Raw genomic sequence first — 23891 nt, 5'->3', positions numbered from 1 at the left:
GCTAGATAAATGAAAGCTAATATGTCCTTTACCTCAGTCTTTCCCCATCCATAACCACAGCAATAGGTGGGCTGCTGTGGTAATTTTTTAAAATAACACTATATGAGTTTCAGGGTATTTTTTTCTTTTTAATAAAAATATATTTTAAAAATGTAATTTTTTTTTCTCCAAGGACTAAGATTGGAGGGCTCCTCCTCTATTTTTGTCTGGTAAAGCCCAACACACCCTGATTCATGACGGCAGCCTAAACAAACCTCATTAAGATTTGGGCAATGGGGTTAAAAAGGAGAAAGAGGTTTGTGTGTGTGTGTGTGTGTGTGTGTGTGTGTGTGTGTGTGTGTGTGTGTGTGTTTTTCCTGGAGGTAGTCAGTGGAGTTTGAATGAGAATGAATGACAGAGCGTGAAAGAGAAAGAAAAAGAGTTTGTGTGCAGTGTTCTCTGCTGAGCTCCACAGAGGACCTATCATTACCAGATGTCTCGGTAGTTTGCTTCCAGACGAATCCCTGCTCACCGCCTTTAATTCGACTCTGCCTCTTTCTCTTTCTATCTTTCCTTCTTTCTTCCTTTCTGTCTGCTCGCCCTCTTTTTCTCTCTCCTTCTTTTCCTTCCTCCCTTCTCCATTCCCAGCTGTTTTTGGAGCACACAAGCACGAAGGAAGTTCTCCACCAATTGTTTCGGTCCTGAGAGGAGCTCCGCAGTTGGACCCCTCCCCCTTTCTGTCTCACTCCCCTTTCCCTCCTGCTACTCTTTTCCTCTCTCACCCTCTCTCTCTCTCTCTCCCCTCCCCTTGTTGTGACAGAGCACACCTGCTTGATCTTGGCTGCATGCGCTCCGAGTCCAATTACCCCATAGGCCCTCTCAGCCACTTCACAGTCTCATCCCCCTGCTCGACTGGATTTTGGGAGTCAAGCTCATCTCAACCACTCTCTTTGCCTAGCTTCCACTGAGAACAGGTAGGTTAATCTTTTAACTCTGATAAAGGATGAAAATCTGAGAATGAATGAGTGATCTTAGCTCAAGAACAACGACTTGGGCTTGACTGTGAACAGATTTGTTTAGTTTGAGAATAGTTTTGAGATAACTCTTCAGATTTTTGTATCATTTAATGTCTTGCTTACACATATAGGGATGAATTAGGAACATCTCTTTGTCCATTATATAAAACTGACATTATTTGCTGACGATGTTATTTTCTAAACATGTGTCTACATGTGAGGCAAAGTGGGTTTAAGTGTGCCTCCTTTCATACTTAATTTTGCATCTGTGTGCATGTGTGTGTTGTATATATTCCCGATTTGTTGCCAAGCCTTGTTCCCACAGCACTCTTGGCTTTGTGATGAGACTTTAATCATTCCCAGTCCAATCTCCATACAGCTCTGAAAGCAGCGACTAGGGAAGGGGGTGTGGTAGTGCTGTTGATACCAGTACCTCGCTCGTCTGCCAAAAAAGTATTATTTTTTCCCCGTATTTGATCTCCAAAGTATCCACCAGTGAGGACTGTGTGAAGTTCTCTCACTTTACAGTTTTAACTTGCATTTCTAATTTGTTGGTTTTTATGGCAGCTGACCAGAGAAGTGTTTGGCCACTTATTTGTTGACTGTTTAGATGTAACCCATATGTCAGGGGATTATTCAAATGTGTTGTATTTTTACATGGCAATAGAATCAGATTTGCAATGCTTATGGAAGGGTTTAAGAGAGGAAAAGGGAGAAAACTTGGACTTTCTTTCTCCTTAACTTGGTTAATTCTTTTTGTCATTATTTGCTAACGTCAGTGGAAAAGATTCTGATTTGTTGCATTCATTTTTCCCTCTCCCTCTCTCTTTCTCTCTTTGTTTAGCTTTCTTTGTCTCTCTTTTTTTCCTTTCCCTGTGGCGTATTGGCCAGTCTACAAGTAAATGAGTGGAGAAAAAAAGTTGAAACGACAACAATGAGGATTTCTTTGTGTTTATTCAGCCCATCACTGCATGTCAAGATGTTGATTGGAAAGGTTGTTGCTGGTGCTTCTCACACTTTCCATTTCAGTGACTCATTTCAGGCCATTTTAACCCCAATCCCTTATCTGTCTGCTCAGTGAACCTGTTTCCTTTCAGTACATACCTCCTCTGTCCGCCGTGGCATTTGCAACTGTGTTTTCACAGAAGCAGAGCAGCGCCCAAATTGCTAGGGGCAACTTAAAGTGAGAAGAGGAGATGAAAAAGGAGGAGATGAAAAAAACCCTCTACCTGGCAACACACAGCACCATTAATCCTGTAATGGTACAGCTTCCTCTATCAAAGAGGTCTGAAGACTTCCCGGCAAGCCACCACACAACTCTGAGCTAACTCATTACATCCTTTCTTTGCCAGCAGAGAAAAAAACTTAATAAGGCTCAGCTGCACTGAATGACACTGAATGGAATGGAGTAAAACTGGGGAAAACTTAGAAACAACACAGAAAGAAAAATGTCACTTAGAATAGAATCGAAGCCAAAAAGAGGCATACACATTGTGCTAAAATACACCCAGAGCAATAAAAGTACTCCTCCAGATCATAGTTTCTTGGGCTAAGCAGCTGTTTAATGTTTGAACCAGAAACCAGAAATACCAGATTTTAAACTAAAAGCTGGACGGCATTTTTTTCCATTTGGAATTCAATTGTTTGGGTCAAAAAAAGGAAAAGAACAATGGAACTTGAATGGACATCAGCCTTGAAGTATTTTCCCCCTGTGTGTGTTGGAATACCAGAAAGTTCCACATGTCAGTCCTTCAGGCCAAAGTTAAGGGGTCAGACAGAGAAAGAAAATACCAAAAGCTATGAGAGAAAGGCTTGGCAAGGAAGGAAGAGAGCACAAAATGGGAGGAGGAGATGGAAAGAGAAGAAAGGTGGAGAAGGTTGGGCAGTTTGTCCACGTCTGTACAGCACAGACGTTTGATAATGGGACTGAGGCTGATGGCAGGTTGACAGCTCTTCACATGGAACAGCTGAAATGTGGTTTAACCACTCACTGGCTTTCTCATACTTTGATTCCAAACACCAGGCAAGGTTTTAAGACCCAAGAAGTTCTTTCAGTTATATTTTTTAGTCTGAAACTTTTAGTTTCTCTATGAAGAAACTACTTTGAATCATAGTGGTGAAAAACCCTTGGGTTTTTCTTGGAGCCTAAAACATCCCATCATGCAGATATACACGGAAGGAAAGACTGATTTGGCTTTACTCATATTAATTTTAGAGAACTCGTTGGCACTGACATTGTTTGTTGGCAGTGCCTGTGCATATTTTCAGATGTTCATGTTCTCCCTCACAAAATCCCCCAAGTATGTATCAGAAATTCGTTGACTGTAACGACCACTGACTTGTTGGGTAACTGCTGAATTAAAAGTTCTCAGTAATTTTACCATAGTCATCAATCAAGCATATGTGTTTGTGCAATCATGTGGGAGGGGGAAACATATTCATTTGCTGATAGGTTAAAGGGGCCACATGTGTTTTAAATGTCCTGTGGCCTTGTAAATACCTTCCAGTGATTCATGGCCTGCAGACACTCTGCTAAGTCAGGAGCAGGCCTGTGGAGAGTTAAGAGGAGAGGAGCGAGGTAGCAGACAAGGGTCGAGAGTGGCAGTTAGCGTCTGCTTTATGGTGATTGGTTCATCATGGTTTGATTTGTTCAAATTAAAGCTCTGTGGTGTTTAAAGCTCGAATCTGTTTCTGTTCTGCTGTTGCACTTTGGTCGATCGAAAGTGACGAAGCATAGAAGGGAAAATTGCTTTACTCCCTCTTGCAGGCTCCGTTTCCTGTCTGGGATTCATTAGTAATGCTGAGGCCAGTTTTAGGGGAGAGTGGAGGGAGGGAAGGGAGATGAGACAAAAGTTGAAGACAGGAGAACTGACAAGGATGCCACCGCCACAGGAAATGTCAAACCCTTCCCCCCCTTTTTTTCATTAGTAGCCTGGACTGATGAATCCCAGGTTTCAGATACGTAAGAAAATATTGTTGAATGGTAACCTTATCGATTAAAGCTTTTCACAGTTGCCCGAGCTTTTCACATTGCTATACCTAGTTTGATTCTTTGGTCAATGCTTTGAGAAGCCTTTGATGATCACTGGAAGCCCTTTCAAAGTCTTTGGAAGTCATTAAACCATCAGTTGTCTCAGTGCAGTAAAATACGACGATTAAAAATTGCTACTACACCAGTATCTTGATCCAAGTGTGTTTTAATAAATCTCACTATAAAGCCAAACATATTTCTCAAGTTAGGTTCCAATGACTGGCTATATATCACTTCTGCACATGCTAATCTTTGTTTTACTGATGAGGACATTTTTTGCAGCACTGTTTCTCAAACATGCATTTGTTTTTAAAGTGCAAGTGTTTGCTTCATAGCTCAATAACAGGAAACCTTTTGTCTAGCAGCTTTTGCCAATTAGTTTCTGTCCACTTTTTGTCAACAAAGAATTTCTCATTGTCACCTTCCAAGCTGGCATACAGCCACACCATCAACAATATTCGTCATGTTCCTCGAATAAAGCCACTCTGACCTGAAAGATCAAGCAGGGAGGTTTGGAAGATGGTTTAATGCGGTTACTATTTGTTCACACTTTCATGTGCGTTTAATTTGAAATGTAATTTAGAGATTTTACAAACATTAAATCACTAAAAAAATATATTAAAGTTGGGTTTTTTTGTTTTTATTTTTAATAGAAATAAAAGATGTTTTCTGCATTTTAGGAACAAAATGATAAAATTTTCTAGTGTTATGTTTGTATCTCCAGCTTGGTGGTGTCCTCTGTAAAACTGGAAGTGATAAAGTGAATCACATTTATCCTGTAACAGAAAGTTGTATCTTCTTAGAGGGAATTAGAAATGCACACACTGGTGTGATCTGGGGTTTTGCAGGGTCAAGTCATGTTCCTGCATGCTGTTCAGGGCTGACAGCCCTTCGGGTTGTTTGAGAAGCCATATTTCAGATTTGCAGGCCAATCCTTCGGGGCCTGTAGATGCATCTGAGCAGACTGGTAATTAAGGAAGCAATGCCTGGGGTGCAGCAGGTTGAATTTTAACTTTTTCATTGTGTCTGTGGGTTTTTAGAGTAAACATTAAAGCTTACAGAAAGACTTTGGGTGACCAAAATTTTTAGTTACTAGTTACTAGTTTATAAATTTCTACACCTCTTGACCCAAAAACGCCTAACTTAATAATGCTAATACCACTTAAAGTTTATTCTGCAGCTATGATTCCAATTTCTTAGTTAACGTCCCAAAGAACAATCTCTGTCTGAAAAGCTTTTAGTTTTATTTTTCTTGGGTTTGTTTCAAATAATTTTACTCTCATCATCAGCAACTCCTAAATCTTAATATAAATCATGAAGTAGTAAGCAGTAAGCTTTGTGTTTGCAGTATTGCTGCAGCAGTTAAAGGCTAACAGAGCTCAGTTTGAGATTGCTCTCATCTCGTTCTTCCTTTTGCATGTCTGGCTTCCATTAAAAGATGCTGAAGTGTTTATGGACACCGTCTGACAGATTGATGGCAGGGAAACTGAAATTCTGCACCAGTGAACATGTTCATGTATATCTAGTTGTGTGTTTTTGGCCAGAGGTCAAAGCAGACAGATAAGGTTCAGTAGTCCTTGGTTATGTGTGCCCATTTCTGTTCTGTTCTGTTAAATAAACCTGGTTTTGCTGATTAATTTGAGTTTTCAGCCTCTGAAATGTGCCAGATGTAAGGAGTTTACAATATCAGTAGTTCACTGAAAAGATTGGCAAAGTGGCTTGAAATAGTTAAACTATAATGCTTTAGCAAATGAATTATCATGCAAAACAGGTCCATCCAATTTGACATAGATACTTTGTTATAGATACTGTGTCAACAGCACAACATGATGTTGGTTATAGTTATTTTGGTACCATATGATCTGGCATCCACTGGCTCATAATACTCATAATACTGGCCTACGAGTGCCTTACATCCCAAAATCCAACAAAATTAAAGAACACTGCATTCAGTTTCGTAGATGAGGTTTTTATTGGATTGAATTTTCTGCTTTGATTAGATATGAGAGCCTAACACAGCCAAGATTACGCAGCCCTTGGAAGACTGGAACAACTTGTCCTCTGGATCAGATGTTTGCTGAGACCAGAGCTTTTTCATTCAACACATTCAAGTAAAACAAATGCAACATGTTTTTAAAGCACAGAAAGTTGAATCTGGACATTAAACACATGATCATGTGACACAATTCCAGTTTCTAATTTCCAACCTATAGAATCAGCTGCTTTGTTTTGGGGGGGGGGGGGGGGGGGGGGGGGGGGGTTCTGGTTTTTGCACTTCATAGCAAAACAAGGAAAGTTAAGAGGCAGAAACGAACCTATTGAACTTGATTCCCCTCTGAATGGATGTGATTTCAAGCTTGGTCACACTGTATGCAAGCACTGTAACCGCTGGACTGAAGCTGTACAGTGTGTCAAATTGGTGGCTGTTTTGTGGACAGAGACTATAATTACTGCTCATGTTGAGAGTCACTTTGAGCCGTGATCCCCATGACCCGACACAACCTTAACCAGGATTTGCACTACGTCAGCACTCACTGTCACTCCCATTCTCTTAAAAGCTTACAAAATAGTTTAAGCAACAAATCTAGTATTTTCATTGTGACATGCCTAATAATAGAATAGAAAAAGTACTACAGTACAAAAAACAACACAGGTACCTGTGTTAACACACATTAAAACAAACTTTTTGTTTCATCCACACTTGAGAAGACCTTAACATGAACCCAGTCACACAAAAAAAAAACCAATAAAATAAACATATGGGCCACTAACATCCTATGTGTGCTCAGAGGCCATATAAGCAACCTCGGAGTCACTTTTAACCCTGGCCAGCTGATGGTTTTTGTTAAGTTTCATCATCCTGGTCATGATGCTCAGGTCAAGGTCGGCTGCAGACCAGCAGCTCCAAAATTGTTTGTTAGCAGCTGTGGCTCAAAAGCGCCCTTCAATTATTGTGGCACCACGAGGGAAGGAGGAACGTTTGGCTTTAAGGTTGACAAGCAGATTGCTGGGTCTTTGAGACTCTGCATGCATGTGTGTGTGTGTGTGTGTGTGTGTGTGTGTGTGTGTGTGTGTGTGTGTGTGTGTGTGTGTGTGTGTGTGTGTGTGTGTGTGTGGTTATCTTTAGAAATAGAAAAAAAAGGAAGTAGGATTCTCCCAGCGACTCCACTTGTACTGTAGATATAGACCCATACAGAAGATGAAGTGTTCGACAAGCAAATGATCATTAAATATGATATACAGCTGCAGCCATGAAATTTCTTGTCATGCATCTTCTTTGAATTACTGTAAAAACGCAAGCAGCTGTTAGCTAAAATGGTTATTAAAAAAAAGAAACAGGTGCAAAAAATATGAAACACGCTTAATGAAAAGGTAAAAATTAATGGAAAATGAGCCTGTAGAGGTAATCCAGGACTTCTTTGATGCTACATACTGGAACCAGAGTACTTGGTTCACCTCATGGACAGGACATTAACAGTTTTGCTGGCAGAATCACAGAACACATTAAATTTTGTGACCACACTATCTCCCCAAAAAGGATTTCATGTTGATTTATAAGATAAGATAAGATAAGATAACCTTTATTAGTCCCACACGTGGGAAATTTGTTTTGTCACAGCAGGAGTGGACAGTGCAAAAGTTATGAGGCAAAAATTAGAATACAATAAGAATAAATACAGTACACAACTGTACAGAATAGAATAAAATAATATACTATATACAGTAGAATAAAATAAAATAAATATACAATAAGATAAAAATAGAATACAAATACAAATACTATATACAACTGAGTAAAAATACAACGATGACAGAAAGGATTATTGCACTTAGTATTATTGCACATGTGTGGATGTGTGTGCTTGATCAGTTAAAGTCTTTATTATGGAGTCTGACAGCAGTGGGGAGGAAAGACCTGCGAAATCTCTCCGTCCCACACCGTGGGTGCCGCAGTCTCCCACTGAAGGAGCTGCTCAGTGCTGTCACAGTCTGCTGCATGGGGTGGGAGATGTTGTCCATCAGGGATGACAGCTTAGCCGCCGTTCTCCTGTCACTCACCACCTCCACTGGGTCCAGAGGGCATCCTAGAACAGAGCTGGCCCTTCGGATCACCCTGTTCAGTCTCTTCCTGTCCCCAGCAGAGATGCTGCCGCCCCAGCAGACCACGCCATAAAAGATAGCAGAAGCCACAACAGAGTCATAGAAGGTCTTCAGGAGTGGGCCCTCCACTCCAAATGACCTGAGTCTCCGCAGCAGGTACAGCCTGCTCTGCCCTTTCCTGTAGAGGGCGTCTGAGTTATGAGTCCAGTCCAGTCTATTGTTCAGATGAACACCAAGGTACCTGTAGCTGTCCACAGCCTCAATGTCCATACCTTGGATGTTCAGTGGTTGCAGTGGAGAATGCTTGTGCCTGCGGAAGTCTACCACCAGTTCCTTGGTTTTACTGGCGTTGATCTGGAGGTAGTTCAGCTGGCACCAGTCCACAAAGTCTTGGGTCAGACCTCTGTACTCCTTGTCGTCCCCATCAGTGATGAGGCCGACTATTGCAGAGTCATCAGAGAACTTCTGCAGGAAGCACTGGGTGGAATTGTGGGAGAAGTCTGCAGTGTAGATGGTGAAGAGGAACGGAGCCAGAACCGTTCCCTGTGGGGCCCCCGTACTGCAGACGACCCTGTCCGACACACAGCCCTGAGTCCTCACATACTGTGGTCGGTCGGTGAGGTAGTCCAGGATCCAGGTAGTGAGGTGATGGTCCACTCCAGAGTTCACCAGCTTGTCCTTTAGAACCGAGGGAAGAATAGTGTTGAAGGCACTGGAGAAATCAAAGAACATGATTCTCACAGTGCTTCCAGCGGTCTCCAGGTGAGCGAGGGAACGATGTAGGAGGTGAATGACGGCATCATCCGCTCCAATGCCAGGCTGGTAGGCAAACTGAAGTGGGTCCAGTGATGAGCTTATTAGGCGCCGAAGCTGAGCCAGGACCAACCGCTCCAGGGTCTTCATCAGGTGGGATGTCAGAGCCACCGGCCTGTAGCTGTTGAGGTCCTTGGGGCGTGAAGTCTTTGGCACTGGTACAACACAGGAGGTTTTCCAGAGCTGTGGGACTCTTCCCAACCTCAGGCTCAGGTTGAAGAGGTGCTCCATCACCCCACACAGTTGGTCCGTGCAGGACCTGACGACCCTCGAGCTGATGCCATCTGGACCCGCTGCCTTCTTGCCATTAATCCTCCTCAGTTCCCTCCTAACCTGGGTGGTTGAGAGAGACAGGCTGGAGCCTTGTGTTGAGTGTGTATTGGATGCTGCAGTTGGGGGTGGGGGGGAGTGAGCAGGGTGAATAGAGGAGGTGTGAAGTGTCTGAGGTGGAACAGCAGCAGTGGGGGTGGGTGAGTCTGCAGCCGATGTTGCAGACTGCCTCATGGCTGAATCAAATCTGTTGAAGAAATGATTCAGTTCATTTGCCCATCTCACATCTTTATGAACAATCCTTTGGTCATTGAAAGAAATGCCTAATGAAAAGATGAAGTCTTCATGTCTAGGGATAGGGTGGAGCTGAAGGTTAAGTTGAAAATGTAAGAGCTCATAGAGGAGGAAATTCAGAAACTCTGCCAAAGCACAACAGACAGCCGACCAGTGGGCAGGCTGGAGAAAGCAAATGTCTTGGCCCACTTGATGCTGCTCATGAAAACATCTCTTGACCCTCTGTAGTTTGCATATAGACCAAATCTGGGAATGGAGCATGCAGACATCTGCAGTATGTGCTGCAGAAAGCATACTCCCATCTAGATAGCAACAGGATCACCTTCTTTGATTTTCCAAGTGAATTTATCATGAGAAGATACAGGAAATGTCAGTAGACTATCTCAGCGGTCCCCAACCTTTTTTGCGCCACGGACCGGTTTATGCCCGACATTATTTTCACGGACCGGCCTTTAAGGTGTCGCGGATAAATACAACAAAATAAAACTAGTACCGGTACCGAAAAAAAGAAGATTTATTCATAACACACGTGAAAAGACCCAGGAAAACCGAGTTAACGATAAGAACGATAACAAAATAACGCTGAAAACCAATACAAACCCTGAAAAAAATACATTTCACACCTGAGCCTCAACTCTCGCGGCCCGGTACCAAACGACTCATGGACCGGTACCGATCCGAGGCCCGGGGGTTGGGGACCGCTGGACTATCTGACAGCCAGGACTCGGTGTGAGTTTGGGTAGTGCTCTGTATGAATTGGTGATACAGTATGAAAGAGACTATATTGTCTCCTGTTCCTGTTCACCTTATACACCTCATAATTTCAGCAAAGTTTGCAATACAACCTACAGAAATACTGACAATTCTGCAGTGGTTTGCTGTATTGGTGATACAGGAGGAGAAGCATGGAGCACTACTGGATGTTTTTTCTAGAGTGGACTGGGAGGTATCATCGTGTGAATATGAAAGGCTACGTGGGCCATGGTTATGCTGGGATAGGATATTGATGTGGTGTAGGTGTAAAAGTACCCAGGGATCCACATGGATTACACAAAGGCTCTATGTAAGAAGGGGATAAGTGGATGATTTTCTCTTACAGACTGAAACTTAGGTGCCAAAAGGACAGATAAAGGAAATCTTTCATTTCATTTCATTTGTATTGTATATCTCATTCTATAAATGTTTAAATGTTAAGCCTTCTCTAGTTCCAGCAGTAACAGTAGAAATGCAGACTTGACCATGGTCACAATAAGGCTGACACGTGGATTGTAACAATGTAAAAAAAAAAAATTTTAAAATATGAAAATGAAAATATATTATTTTATATGATTGTTATTTTTAACAGTATCTGTAAGGGAACCCTCAGTCGGATGACCCTCACTAATCTCTCTAAACTAAAGGTGTTTTTACTTCTACATTTCTTATTCTTTTTCTTATAAACTGAATTCTTTTGTCTGCTTTTGACTTATTGCAGCATTCAACAGCATCCAATTCAACAGAATTTGGTATTTTCTAAACTTATTTTCTAAACTAAAAGACTATATTCAAAGTGTATCCACCCAAAACCTTCTGTGTCATTTCAGGCTCCCTACTATCAGCACCATGAGGTCTGCCTGTCTCTCTCTGCTCCTGGTCACCGCCTGCTGGGCTCTGCCCTTTCGCCAGTCTGGCTTCTTAGACTTCATGATGGATGAGGGGTCAGGGGACCCTGTTACTCAGTCCCCATTGCCCCCCGTGATTGGAGGCCCTAAATGCCCCTTCAGATGCCAGTGCCACTTGCGTGTGATCCAGTGCTCTGACCTTGGTAAGGCAATACACTTCCCAGTGGTGGTTTATATGGTTGTGTAGACTTGTTTTCTAGCACTGATTAAACAATATGAGAATTATCCATGGTTAAAGTCCAAAATCTTTCAGTATATATAGACAAACAGAACTCCATCACCTGTAAAGATATGCTTTGCATGTTTCTTTTGGGTTTGCTTGAGCACAGCTAACATCTATTTTAAGGCCTAATTCCTAAACATTTGTGAGAAGAAATGTTTTCTTCATTCAGTCCTTCATGTGCAGTCCTGTTCTAGAATCAAAATGCCTGAGCTTGTTCCACTGTACCATTCATGGCATTACATTTTTTAACTCTTTTCCTCCTCAGACACCTACTAGGGGTAACCATAGCTTCTCTTTTCTGTCATATTTCAGGCCTGCTTCCTAAAAAAAGATTGGGTGTGCATCAGGTAGTGATGGTTATTTCTCCCTGTACAGTTCACTAGTGCCACCCTATTAGTTGCCAAACCACATCTTAATTTATATATAGAGGTGTGAAAACTCATCATTAAGGGTACTGGAGAGATCACCAAATGTTCTTTATGGGGGAAGGAGTTAAGAGCCTGAAAGAAGTCACTTGCTTTCCTCGCTCCACCCAAACCCAAAGGGTCATTGGAAGGGTGTATTGTGTTACTCATTCTTGCACAGTCCTCCAGAGAACTTGTTTTGATACATTAACTGCTTCCAGATGCTGCAAGTCTTATTTCATTTCTTGTAACAACAAGATTATCTTCTTTTTCTGGATAACAGCTTTTCTTTAATCGCAGCAGCAATTAAAGGTTAACCTGGACTTCATAAATATATTCTAGTACCGTAAATTAACCAAAAAGTGCTTCTATAAGTTTACATGGTTTATTTACCAAGGTTAGAACTACTATTAGTTGGGTTTTTCATTCATCACACTCACAACAATTTACTCAATAGTCATCTTCTTTGTTTGGACCTCATCTGCCATGTTTGTCTAATCTCATGTATGGTATACACAAAAGGTTCAGTCATCTTTCAGAATCCAACACACAAAAGTCCCTGACCTCATTTATATTTGGTTATTATGTAAAAGTGCTTGACTAGGCAGTTCGGTTTGACAATTCTTTGGCCCTGTTTTTGTTTGGAAAGTATGAGCTTCAAGAAGGAGCAGGACAGGGAGGAGTGTCACTAATGGAGGATACTAGGATGAGGAGTAGACAGACCTCGCATAAACAAACAAAAGATGTTTCAGATTCTGGAAAAGAAGCATAAGGAGACAGGCAAACAAATACGAGCAGGCGACTCAAACGGTTAAGGGACAGACAGGCAGTCACAAACACAGACGGTCAGAGAGACCAGTTCCATTATGTCATTACTCCAAGAGGGGCCGTGAGCAGCAGCACTTTCCCCAAAGATGCAACTCTATTCTCCACTCTTGCATCAGCACTATTTTCCAGATCCCCCATCTGCTCCGCAGATCTGCTGGCACATCCACAATAGACATTCAAATGCTCAGATACACACACACACACACACAGGTATAAACATTGCATGTGTTTGGACACACACAAGTCTGGCCATAAAATGTCTGAAAGAACTCAGAGATTTGGATTTTTCTCAGTGAGGCTGATTGCTGCTGGCACGATGACAGTTAAAACATTCAGGGGGAAAACCGGTGTAAGGGTCAAAAGTTGCGATTATATCTGTAAGAAAGAGGTTTTGCTGACAGGCTGCAGAACAGCTTTTCTTTTTCCATTACAAGTAATAAAATGGCGCAATCCCCCATTAAACCTGTAAAGCTAATTGTCTTTTAAAAATATATGACGGTATAAAGTGAGCAACCTGGGCATCACACCCTTCTGAACAACCCAAAAAAGTCCCAAACTTCCCAAGAGCCATTTGGTTCTGTGACAACTCATCCTTCCCAGACACAGTTCCAGAAAACGACAGGAAATTTCATAAATAGTGTCATTAATTCTTTGTAAGGCTCCAAATTAGTCCAGTCTACTCCAAAGCAATCATGCACTTGAGATTGTAATCACTCTGATATAAAACTGAGTGATTAGTGAAGTGAGGACAAAACTCGAAGCCCAGTTTTTTCTTGCTCATTTCCCGATTGCTAACAGATGAAAAACAAGAAGTGAAACATTCAGTTAATTTATGCTGTAATTTTAAACATTTTTTAACATTAGACTTTTGCTATTGTGTAATGAGGCGTTTTTCTTTCAAGCTTTGCTTTCGCAGTACATTTGACAGCTTGGCTACAGTTCATTAACCACATGAGGTTAACTTAAAGTCTCCAGTCACACAGGCTTAGAGAACGATCAGAGACCCTCCGGTAACCACCTGCTTTTAGGGGGAAATGTTTATTCCCAAGCTAGTTGACCAAAACTTCCTTGTTTTGGTCGCTAGCGTATTGGTGCTCTCATAGTATGAATGGAGGTAATAAAGTTGCCTACTGGCCAGCTACTGTCCAAGCTGTAGTGAAACTGTGAAAACTAACCAGAAATGAAGACCGTTTGCCTTCAAAGTTAAACCTGCAACTTTTGAAATGTTTTGGCTGCAGTGCCGAGGCTCAGATTTTATTTTTAAGGCAGCTAGGCAGCGAGTATTTGCAGAACAACATGAAAAACTACAGACAACCACGCCAACTCATTTCACCCACGAGAAAGCCAGCAACCTTCAGGAATCACTACTAACCAGTCCAGGGATACAGATTTGTCCCTAGCAACCAGTGATTGTATCACATACAGGGCAGACAGCTCTCCAACATAGCGTGCATGACATCACATGGAGAACATTAATTAAGCCAAACTCGTGTCCAGAAAACAACGCATTTGTTGGGCCTTATGGAGTTCATATTCAGGTCATTTATGGCTCAACTACTTTGAATCACATCAGATTGCATGATCATTGCACAACGCCCTTTATCTTGAATGTTTTTGAGTTTCTTGCGAGATTTTTTTCCACACATGAGATGTCAAATCATTATTCACACTCAAATAGAAAACATTCCTTTTTAGCCAAGTTTTAAGTTAAATGTTTTGAAGGGGTGGTTTTTAATTAATTTGACACTCTTATTATAAAAAATGAATCTGCAGATGAAACATGCCGTCATAAAACCATGTATTTTGTTGGATAGTCAGCACCACATGTTCCACCCATTTTTCTTCTAAACCTCCGGTTACATGGAGTACTTATTAAGCTGTATTTGTCACCAGATAGTTGACTGTAAATTGTAATAAATAGTGTCTAGCTGAGGCAGATGACAGATGTTGGAAACTAGGTTAAGGCCATATTTTTCAGCAGTTGTCATTTGCCTGACATATTAATATATATGGCGTATTTTTTGCTTCTATTAGAAACCACAAACACATCCTTTTGAAAGTTTTTCCAGCTGGCTTTCTACAAAATTGTTGCTTTTACAATAGAGGCATCAAAAAATGAGTTTTAGGCCCGTGGAAGCAGAGATGTTTTGACTTTTTAGAAAAGAATAATAAAAGGTGTGTGTGTAAGACTAGAGCTATACAGTGCAGTGATGTAATGATGACCACAAACTGCTGTGTTAATGTGTCATGCACTGCCAAGTTGGAAAAGCTGACAGAAAAACAAACCAGCAGGAAATAATGTTTGGGTGAGCCAAACAGAAGTAGTCACAAGTTATTGAGCCAAAATTTGTCAAGACATACGTATGGAGTGGAGAAACAGAGTGTAACCTTTTTTGTTAAACAGTTTATTCTACGCCTCTTCCTCTCAAATGTAAACTGCCCATTAGGAATCTCGCCGTATGTTTTTTTGTATCACCACAGAAGCATAAAAATCTCCTAGATGTCTTCATTCAACTTTTTTGAAAACTTGTCTTTCACATCAGATGCCTTTTTTTTAATTTGCTCATGACGTGCCGCGCTAAAGTCCAAGCAAAAGGATCTCATGTGACCTCAGTGTCCAGGTATGCAGTTGCATTAATGCCAAAGGAAATTTGTTTCAAGGTCCATTTCCACCATGTGTGCCTCGCAGCACATCAAATAGTTTTTCTGTCCCTTTGGAATGTCTGTTCTTAAGATCTTAAAGTCAAAGCACCATCCTGTACTGTTAGATATTCCCAAGCCAGTATGCAACAGACATCATGGAGAGGCTTTATTCAGTAACACTGCAAGGCAGACAAACACACAACAGTTATCACATGTGGATTTGTAAGTTTAAAGGACCTAAAAATGAAATGTGTGAAATTGTGAAAAATTTGTTTTTCTTGGCTGTTCAAATTAAAAACAAATCATCAAATCAGCTACACCTGTTTTTGTTTATTGCTTTGAAAAATCGAAATCATCGATTCATCCACACTATCAAAAAAAACTGAGTGATGCTCAAAAAAACATGTTTTTCAGTATCAATCTGATTATTTTTATGGGATGGTTTAAAAATCCACACATGTTAGCTGACAAAAAAAAATCCTCCTTCCCAGGATGAAGACCAGTAACTCAAGACATCACATTCAAACATCTGTGTCCAAACTGTCTTTCCTGCAGCTCATGCTGAGCACACATTGCCTCTGGCAACAGCACAAAGTTCCACAAATACACACTACACATTTTCACACAGTCGGACAAAGGCGGACAGAAACCAGGGAAGAATAGCGGGTAATCGTTTTGTATCCATTTCCTCTTGGGGTCAGAGTGTGGTTAACCTCTCAGCACCTGAACCACCACTGTCACCGCCTTACTTCAAACTCCACCATCCATCATTCCGATGGATTTATTGCACTTGTATGCTGCTGACTGTCATAACCACACATGCAGTTAATCAGGTTCTTATTGAAATCGCCTCCTTTAGGCCTGAAGGCTGTCCCTGAGGATATTCCAGATGACACCACCCTGCTGGACCTGCAGAACAACAAGATCACTGAGATCAAGGAAAATGACTTCAAGAACCTTAAAGGACTACACGTAAGAGATCATTCGCTTTCACAGGGTCGCGTGCCCATGAACCATTTGTTATTCCCAACATTATATAATGTCTGAAGTTATGTAACTATAAAACTCACCACAGCTGTCTTTCAACATAAAACTTGATTATCCACACTGGGAAACATCTTGTCCATCCATCCATCCATTCGCTTCCGCTTATCCTTTTCTGGGGCGCTGGAGCCTATCCCAGCTGTCATAGGGCGAGAGGCGGGGTGCACCCTGGACAGGTCGTCAGTCTGTCGCAGGGCTAACACACAGAGACAGACAACCATTCGCACTCACGTTCACTCCCACATTCACACCTATGGGCAATTTGGATTAATCAATTAACCTAACCCCACAAATTGCATGTCTTTGGACGGTGGGAGGAAGCTGGAGTCTTGTATTAAATCAATTTTTTGATGTTGGATAGATCCTCCACCTCCATAAAGCACCACCTCCATTTCCCTATACAAATAGTAAATACCACGACTGCCCCTCTCACAGTCCCCCAGTCCATGGAAAGCATTATCCCTATAGGCCTCACAGCCTTACACCTCTGAACTCTCGTAGCTTTCCTTCTCGCAATAAATGCCTCAGTCTGACAGCCAGAGCTGTTTCCAATGTAATGTAACTGGCCTCACAAGGGGATTGGTCCACATACCACATATTGCTTCATGTCTGCTCCAAGAGAGGGCAACAGCAGGAGTGAGATTCCTCTGAAAATGCATTAGTAATAACACCCACCACCACAACATCTGCTGGGTTCAAAATATCTTTTGTTTTTGTTGCGGTTTTATTCGGAAAGTACGATTTCTTTCACAGTCCTATGGTGCATATAGCCATGAAACTTTCTCAGTGGAAAAACTAGAAGCCACCAAGGTGTAAAGTTTCAAATAAATGTTCAAATTCCATATAAATAAATATCAAACAGTGATCTGGATGTGAAACGCTGCTGCTGTATTTTCTAGACTGAAATGTTGCTGTTAATGCCTTGAACTCATCATTTCATGCATTTTTAATTAACTTTAACACTGTTATAGACACTAGGCAGCAATAAAAACATTTTACAGTCAAGAATATCATATTATTTCCCTTGTATTCCCTCTTACAGGCTCTGATCCTCGTGAACAACAAACTCACTATCATCCACCCCAAGGCCTTCAGCCCTCTGACCAAGCTGCAGCGCCTGTACCTGTCAAAGAACTTGCTAAAGGAAATGCCGGCTAACATGCCAAAGAGCCTGCAGGAGCTTCGCATCCATGAGAATGAGATCACCAAGATTAAAAAGGCCTCTTTCCAGGGCATGTCCCATGTCATCGTCATGGGTATAAAAATTTACTGATATAGTTACCACATTATATTTATACATATTCTTTTGCTCTTCCCTCAAGTAATTACATACAGAGGAATAGCTAGCAGGTCTGATTTACATTTTAAAAGAATCAAACTTGCTCATGTAAACACACCGAGTATGCAGCTGGTGGCTTGACGGCCTCTGGGAAGGTTGATTTAATGTTTTGTGTGTGACCTGTTAATGTATTCTCTATTGTGTCTTAAAATACAACCCCCACTTCTTTTGCAGAAATGTACAGTTTACAAATCAAATGTGCATATTTGGGCAATGAGCTGTACTGCTGTTTATCTATCTAGATTGTTTTGCTATGAGTTGATCCAAATTTTGGAGATAGTGTCTCCGTTCTTCTGAATATTCTCTGCAGAAGGATCTGTGCTTTTCCCTTGGCTCGGTTCTAATGTTAGCTGATTGCACGCTTGTGCAAATTTCATACATGAAATCGCAAAGTTGTTCAGCATAGTGAAGCCTACAAGCAAGATAAGGCAGAGCCAAATGTAACAAAACTCCCTGCGTTCTCCTAAAATACCAACACATCTTCCCAATTTGGTGTGACACTTTCCCAATCATATATGTAGAAAATGATGAGCTTACAGTTTTTATAGCTTAGAATTTGGTGTTTAGGTTCAATTATCAATTCTTCTGCTGTAATAATAACAATATCAAACTTAAGTTGTTTGATTAAAATGTACTGGAACACTAAAAGGCAGGAGTTGTTTATCTTCACTATATTTGCAAGATTAAAGAGGTTTTCACTACTGAAATCTCCAAATCTGGGCAACTAACAACAAAACTTGCTGTGAATTGTCCCATTATTTTCCTCCTCACTTTGATAACTCATATCTAACTCTTAAAATTCCCTGTCCCACAAATAAAGTATCATTGTGTCACTGATTAAACTAAAGCCAGCGTGTGGATTCAATCAGCTGAAATACAGTGAAAGTGGTATGAGAATGATGCTCCGTCTGTGACAAATCAGGAAATCTGGCATGGAGAAAGATGACTGTGCAAACAGAATTATTTCATTAGTCAGCCCTCGTTGTTCCCGTAACACATCCAGGGAGGAACTAATTTGGGATCCATTTCTCTTTTTTCGTCATGTGTCCTCAATTCCATCTTTTTTTTCAGAGCTTGGATCCAATCCTCTGAAAACTGCAGGAATTGAGGCCGGTGCTTTTGCTGACCTGAAAAGGGTGTCTTACATTCGCATTGCAGACACTAACATCACAGAGGTCCCCAAAGGTATTGTTCTCATCTATTACCACAAATAACTCCTAAAAGAAGATTTGTGCATGCGACTGGATTTTAGTTTACAGTGAAACACTTGGTTTAGTGTAAAAAGAAAAGAAAGAAGGAATACTGCATATTCCTAGACTAGAAATATCCTCTTCTTGCTTTTTTTCCCTCACAGAAGATTGAAGAAGTCATAGAAGTTGCTACCTCTTAATACCACTTGGTTTTTGATGTGGATCTATTGTCTTGTGGGTTCGCAGGTCTGCCCAGCTCTCTCTCTGAGCTTCACCTGGACGGAAACAAAATCACCAAGCTGACAGCTGACAGGCTCAAAGGCCTAAATAACCTGGCAAAGTAATATGCATATGTTTATCATTTTAAACTGTGATTTCCTTTGCATTTTGAGCTTTAAAGTGAGTGCAGGTGGGACCACTTCAATGCAGTATTAACCACTTGCAACTACATGGCCGTGAGTAGTTGTAGTAGTTGTAGATTTAATGCTTTATGCTTAGAAAAAAGGAGAAAAACTTGACTATCCAGAGTCCGGAATTTAAAAAAAAAATGCAGATGCCCAAATGGATTTAAGAGTAGAGCACTGGCACATATTTACGTGTAAGAGGGAAAAAGTTTATTATGGGGTTTGTAATTGAATGATAATTAAGCTGAGGGTGCCTGCAGTCGCTTGCAGACAGGCTGGAGTGCAGTCAGAAGGGAGCCGAGTGAGTGGGGCACTCACTCTCCTATGGTTTGGAGTTGGTTGAGTTTTGCAGAGCTAGGTTTTTCTGCAGTACATAAAGAAGAACAGTCTGGGGAGGTTCACTGGAGACTGAAGTAAGCCTCTTAAGACACGCACTTTTTTCCATTAATCCTAGGTCATCTGAATTTGTCAGCTTCAGCTCTGAATGTGCACATTTTGTCACATTTCTCTGCAGTCACTTTTGCATCATTGCTGCTCCCTTTAGGCAGCTTTTTTCTGATTGTTGCCACTCAAAAAGGTTTGGACAGCTGGTGGGCGTGGCTCCTATGAGTGCAGCTCTATTCCTGACATGAGTACTACATCAAGAATATCTGCTATCCCTGATATCATACAGAGCTACCAGACATTTGTACAGCAGGCTGAAGTCTAAGCTTGTGGCTCATAATTTATGATAATGTACCTTTCTGAATGAGTTACCTTTTCGAATTGTGTTTCCACTCTTTGGTTTGGCTTGTTGACCTGGAAAACTAGCTGCAGTGTTACTGTTTAAGCAATTTTCTGTCTGGAAAACCCTAAAGCCTAAACAGTGGTTTCTGGATAATCAAAATAAATGGTTTGCTCATAAATTTGACTAGAACGTGTTTATAAGATCACTGCTCAGATTATGCCAGGGATGGCATACCAAACCAGAACAAAGAACACTTTGATGCAGAAGTTGAGGGAAGAGGAGCATAAGATGCTTTTTGTTTTCCATTCTCTCATAATGAAGTAATTGAGTGGGAGATTCTGGGCTCTGCAGCAGGTGTGGATATTTTCCTGCATGCGCATTTCCTCTGGTAAATCTCTCTCACTTCCTTTCAGCTCATTTTATTAGCTATTGAGGACTTTGGAGTGAATGTCACTGGCTTAGTTTGCAATGTACTACTTTTTTCTACTTCCTGATTTTTCTTGCAGGCTGGGTCTGAGCTACAATCAGATCAGCTCTGTGGAAAACGGCACATTGGCTAACGCACCCCACCTGCGAGAGCTGCACCTTGACAACAATGCTCTGACCAGCGTGCCTCCTGGCCTGCCCGACCATAAGTACATCCAGGTACATACTCATCTGATTAACGTTAGGATTATGGCACTTTTCCAGTTTTCAATACACATCTTAATCAAAGGAAGGTTGTTATTGCAACCACTTATTTCCAGCACTGTAGTTATGTTTCTCATTCTCTTATGGTTTGATCACACACAGCTCCTTTTCTCTGATGTAAACCATGCTGAAAAAGTTTACTTTGCTGCGTTTTTTCATTTGGGTTGTTTAGGTTAACAATGCTCGATTACAAGTCAGCCAAGGCTTTCATAACTCAAGTCATATGGATTCATTTTTTGTTTGTTTATTGACTGTTGGTAGCTTACACTGATACAATCTGATCTGGAAAGTAGGGGGAAAGTAGACGGGCCATTTAACGTTTAGTTTGGCACTTTGATATCTCAAATGTGGAACTACTGCTTCAATCTTATCTCAGAAGGCTCCTTCATTTAAGGTAATTCCCTGAATTTCTCAATAGATCAAAACGTATTAGATTACAAACTACCTTTTTCTGTGAATGTTGTCAAGAGCAAACATCCCAGACTTTTGGAAGAAATGAACCAGGTTGTTGATATAACTTTCAAAATTTGCAAACTATGCACAGTCTGCACAAATCCTTTACTTCCAGCACAGATTGGGACACTTCCATTCTCTGAGTCAAAAAGGATATTGTGTGATTCATCTGCAATTCCTGTTCCCAGACATCCCACGCAAGTCTGTGGAAAGCCCAAAGTGGCATGGCAATAATTAAATGACGATCAGATACAGTATGAGAAGGAGAAACTTGCAGAGGCAGCAGCAACTGTAAGCATGCTGGAGCACATTAAATAGCACACCCTCTATGAGATTTACCAATAGAATGAGCAGAAATGTATCAGCCGATGTGGACTGATAGAAGTTGCATAACAGAAGGTTTTATTGCAACTGTAAGAATATCTACACTGCGATATTTAGGGTGTTTTTTTACATTAAAAAAAAACAAAGAAAGGTGGACAACAATATTGTTTTTAGTGAAACCAGATGTTTAGAAAAGGTGCCACATACAAAGAAATTATTTATAGAAGTCTCTTTCATGCTTTTTGTTCTGTCTTTTGACTTTTCCATTGTATATGATGACATATTTAGCAGGGTGACTCTGAAGTCTGTAATTAACATTATAATGTTATGCCACTTTCCCGCCTTTGCTCCTAGAGCCTAGCAGCTTTGTCATTTTCCTGAGTTCTCCATATTTTTTACACACCACTTGATTAGCATGTATGCAGTCCTTTTCTCCACTGTTTTTAGTTAAACATTCTGAAGAGAGGAGGGAAAAAAGCCTAGCTTGGTTGTTGCTATCATTCATTTTGAGACATATTATTTTCCTCTTAATCTGCTTTATTCTGGAAAAGCCAAATTATTGCCATGCACGTTCGGTGACCGAATGTTGTTATTATTTTAATCCCTGCTCTAGGTGGTCTACCTTCATGCCAACAAGATTGCTGCTGTGGGAACAGAGGACTTCTGTCCTCCCGGCTTCAACACCAAGAAGGCCATGTACTCTGGCATCAGCCTGTTCAGCAACCCCGTGCCTTACTGGGAAGTTCAGCCAGTCACCTTCCGCTGTGTCTTTGACCGCTCCGCTATCCAGCTCGGCAACTACAGGAAGAAGTAGAGCGTCCTACATGCCACTGCAAGGAAGTGTGTGTTTGTAAATGAGTGTGTGAGAGTTTTGTATGTGTGAGTGTTTGACAACAGCCCCACAACACTGACTCCCTACCAACACTGCCTTTCCACAAATGATGATACAGTTAATTCGCATACTCATTTCAAAACTCTGTGGACCTCAAACACAACGTATCAGATTCAATATTCAGCTTCAAGGTTTGTGCAACGATAGTACCCACAGCTTACTGCAACTACTAGCACACTACAGTGACGCTTTCGTGCACAGGGCACATCATTCACGGGACCAGTTACGCAAGCATTAATATTGCATATATGTTCACATAAGTGCTGTAACATATTAATGTGTATAATATGTGCAATTTATTCAGTGGACAACAAATTAAAAGATGAACCCAAACCAAAAAAAAAAACCCAACAACAACAAAAAAATCTCACTCAGTGGAAATCTCAATTTAATCGCCTTTTAGACCTGTAGCATTGTATGAATTAGCTGGCCTGTAGAGCAGGCAGCAATGGGTTAACTTGTGTTTTACCCTTTAACAACCGGTATACTAGAATGTAGTAGATATTGCCTGTGTACTAGGAATAGACTTCAAAGTGTAATATTACCAAGCTGCATTTCAAGAACACAGAGTGTCTATTTGAATTGTTCTCAATCCAAGTAGAGATAAAAGCAGCAGTGATTTCATTTGCTTTGTGATATCTTGTGCTTCCTTCCATGTTGTTTTAGCTCTGGATCTTTTTATATATTTTCTCCATCACATTCCATCTCCTGTTCTGTTCCAAGTGTGTGCTTCCCATAAAACAAGGTGAAAATAGCTTGTTAAATGTAGAATAAATCATATATGTTTTAAACAGAAGCCATGCCCAAAGATTTATATGCATGCTCTTAATTTTTCCTTTCAACTTGAACCTGATGCTTTCTTTATTGTCGTGTTAATGCGTGTATGTATCTACTTCATGTTTACCTTCCCTTTATTTTTATTTTTTATTCTTTTTGTTGGAAGTTGGAGGGTCTATGTAGACTGACATGCCAGCAGCAACCATGTTGGTGTGAATGTTGTATGTATAGATGCTGTATATAAATGCTGTATAAAAACCTCTCATTGCTTAAATGCACAAGCACTTACCATAGCTCAGACTTAATATATCAGCAACAAACGTGTTCCTCTTTTTTTCGGAGCAGGGGCTCCAGCTAAGTTGTCATGAACAAAATAAAAATACTAGTGGAAACAGTAGCAGTTTTTAATGGTTACAATGACCAGAATTAGCATTATTATCTTTGGTGTGAATGGAGAGTTAGCTCCAAGGTCACTGGATAGCACAAATGATCAAGCGAACGTACTAAACATGAGAAATCTTCACTTATATGGAACATAAATTCACATCAAATTCGAATGCTAACAGGAGGCATGTCATTGAGAGAGAACCTTGGCAAAGACTGGAAATATGCAATGAAAGCGCGATGAGTTATCAAATGAAAAACACATGCACCCAAACACTAAAAATTTCAATTTCATTATTTCAGCTGACTGCATTTCAGAATAAAACCAGACTAATAAGCGATCTAGGTTTGACTATGTTTCACTTTCGATTATTTAAAAGTCATCGATTGCTTTCACTTTTATC

General features: G+C 40.8%; 1 protein-coding gene across 1 annotated transcript; it reads left to right on the top strand.

Moving 5' to 3' along the window:
* Window positions 1-708: 708 nt before the first annotated feature.
* Window positions 709-23500, top strand: dcn (decorin). The gene is made up of 8 exons (XM_082511375.1): window positions 709-953; window positions 11088-11308; window positions 16123-16235; window positions 17350-17563; window positions 18718-18831; window positions 19083-19176; window positions 20474-20612; window positions 22048-23500. The coding sequence occupies exons 2-8, from the start codon at window positions 11107-11109 to the stop codon at window positions 22246-22248; spliced, it is 1077 nt and encodes a 358-aa protein (XP_082367501.1). The 5' UTR covers window positions 709-953; window positions 11088-11106; the 3' UTR covers window positions 22249-23500.
* Window positions 23501-23891: the final 391 nt, after the last annotated feature.

The sequence above is a fragment of the Aulonocara stuartgranti genome (genome assembly GCF_965226115.1).
Source record: "Aulonocara stuartgranti genome assembly, chromosome: 17".
NCBI lineage: Eukaryota > Metazoa > Chordata > Actinopteri > Cichliformes > Cichlidae > Aulonocara > Aulonocara stuartgranti.
Note: the sequence above shows the minus strand (reverse complement) of the source record. Positions and strands in the feature narration are given on the sequence as shown.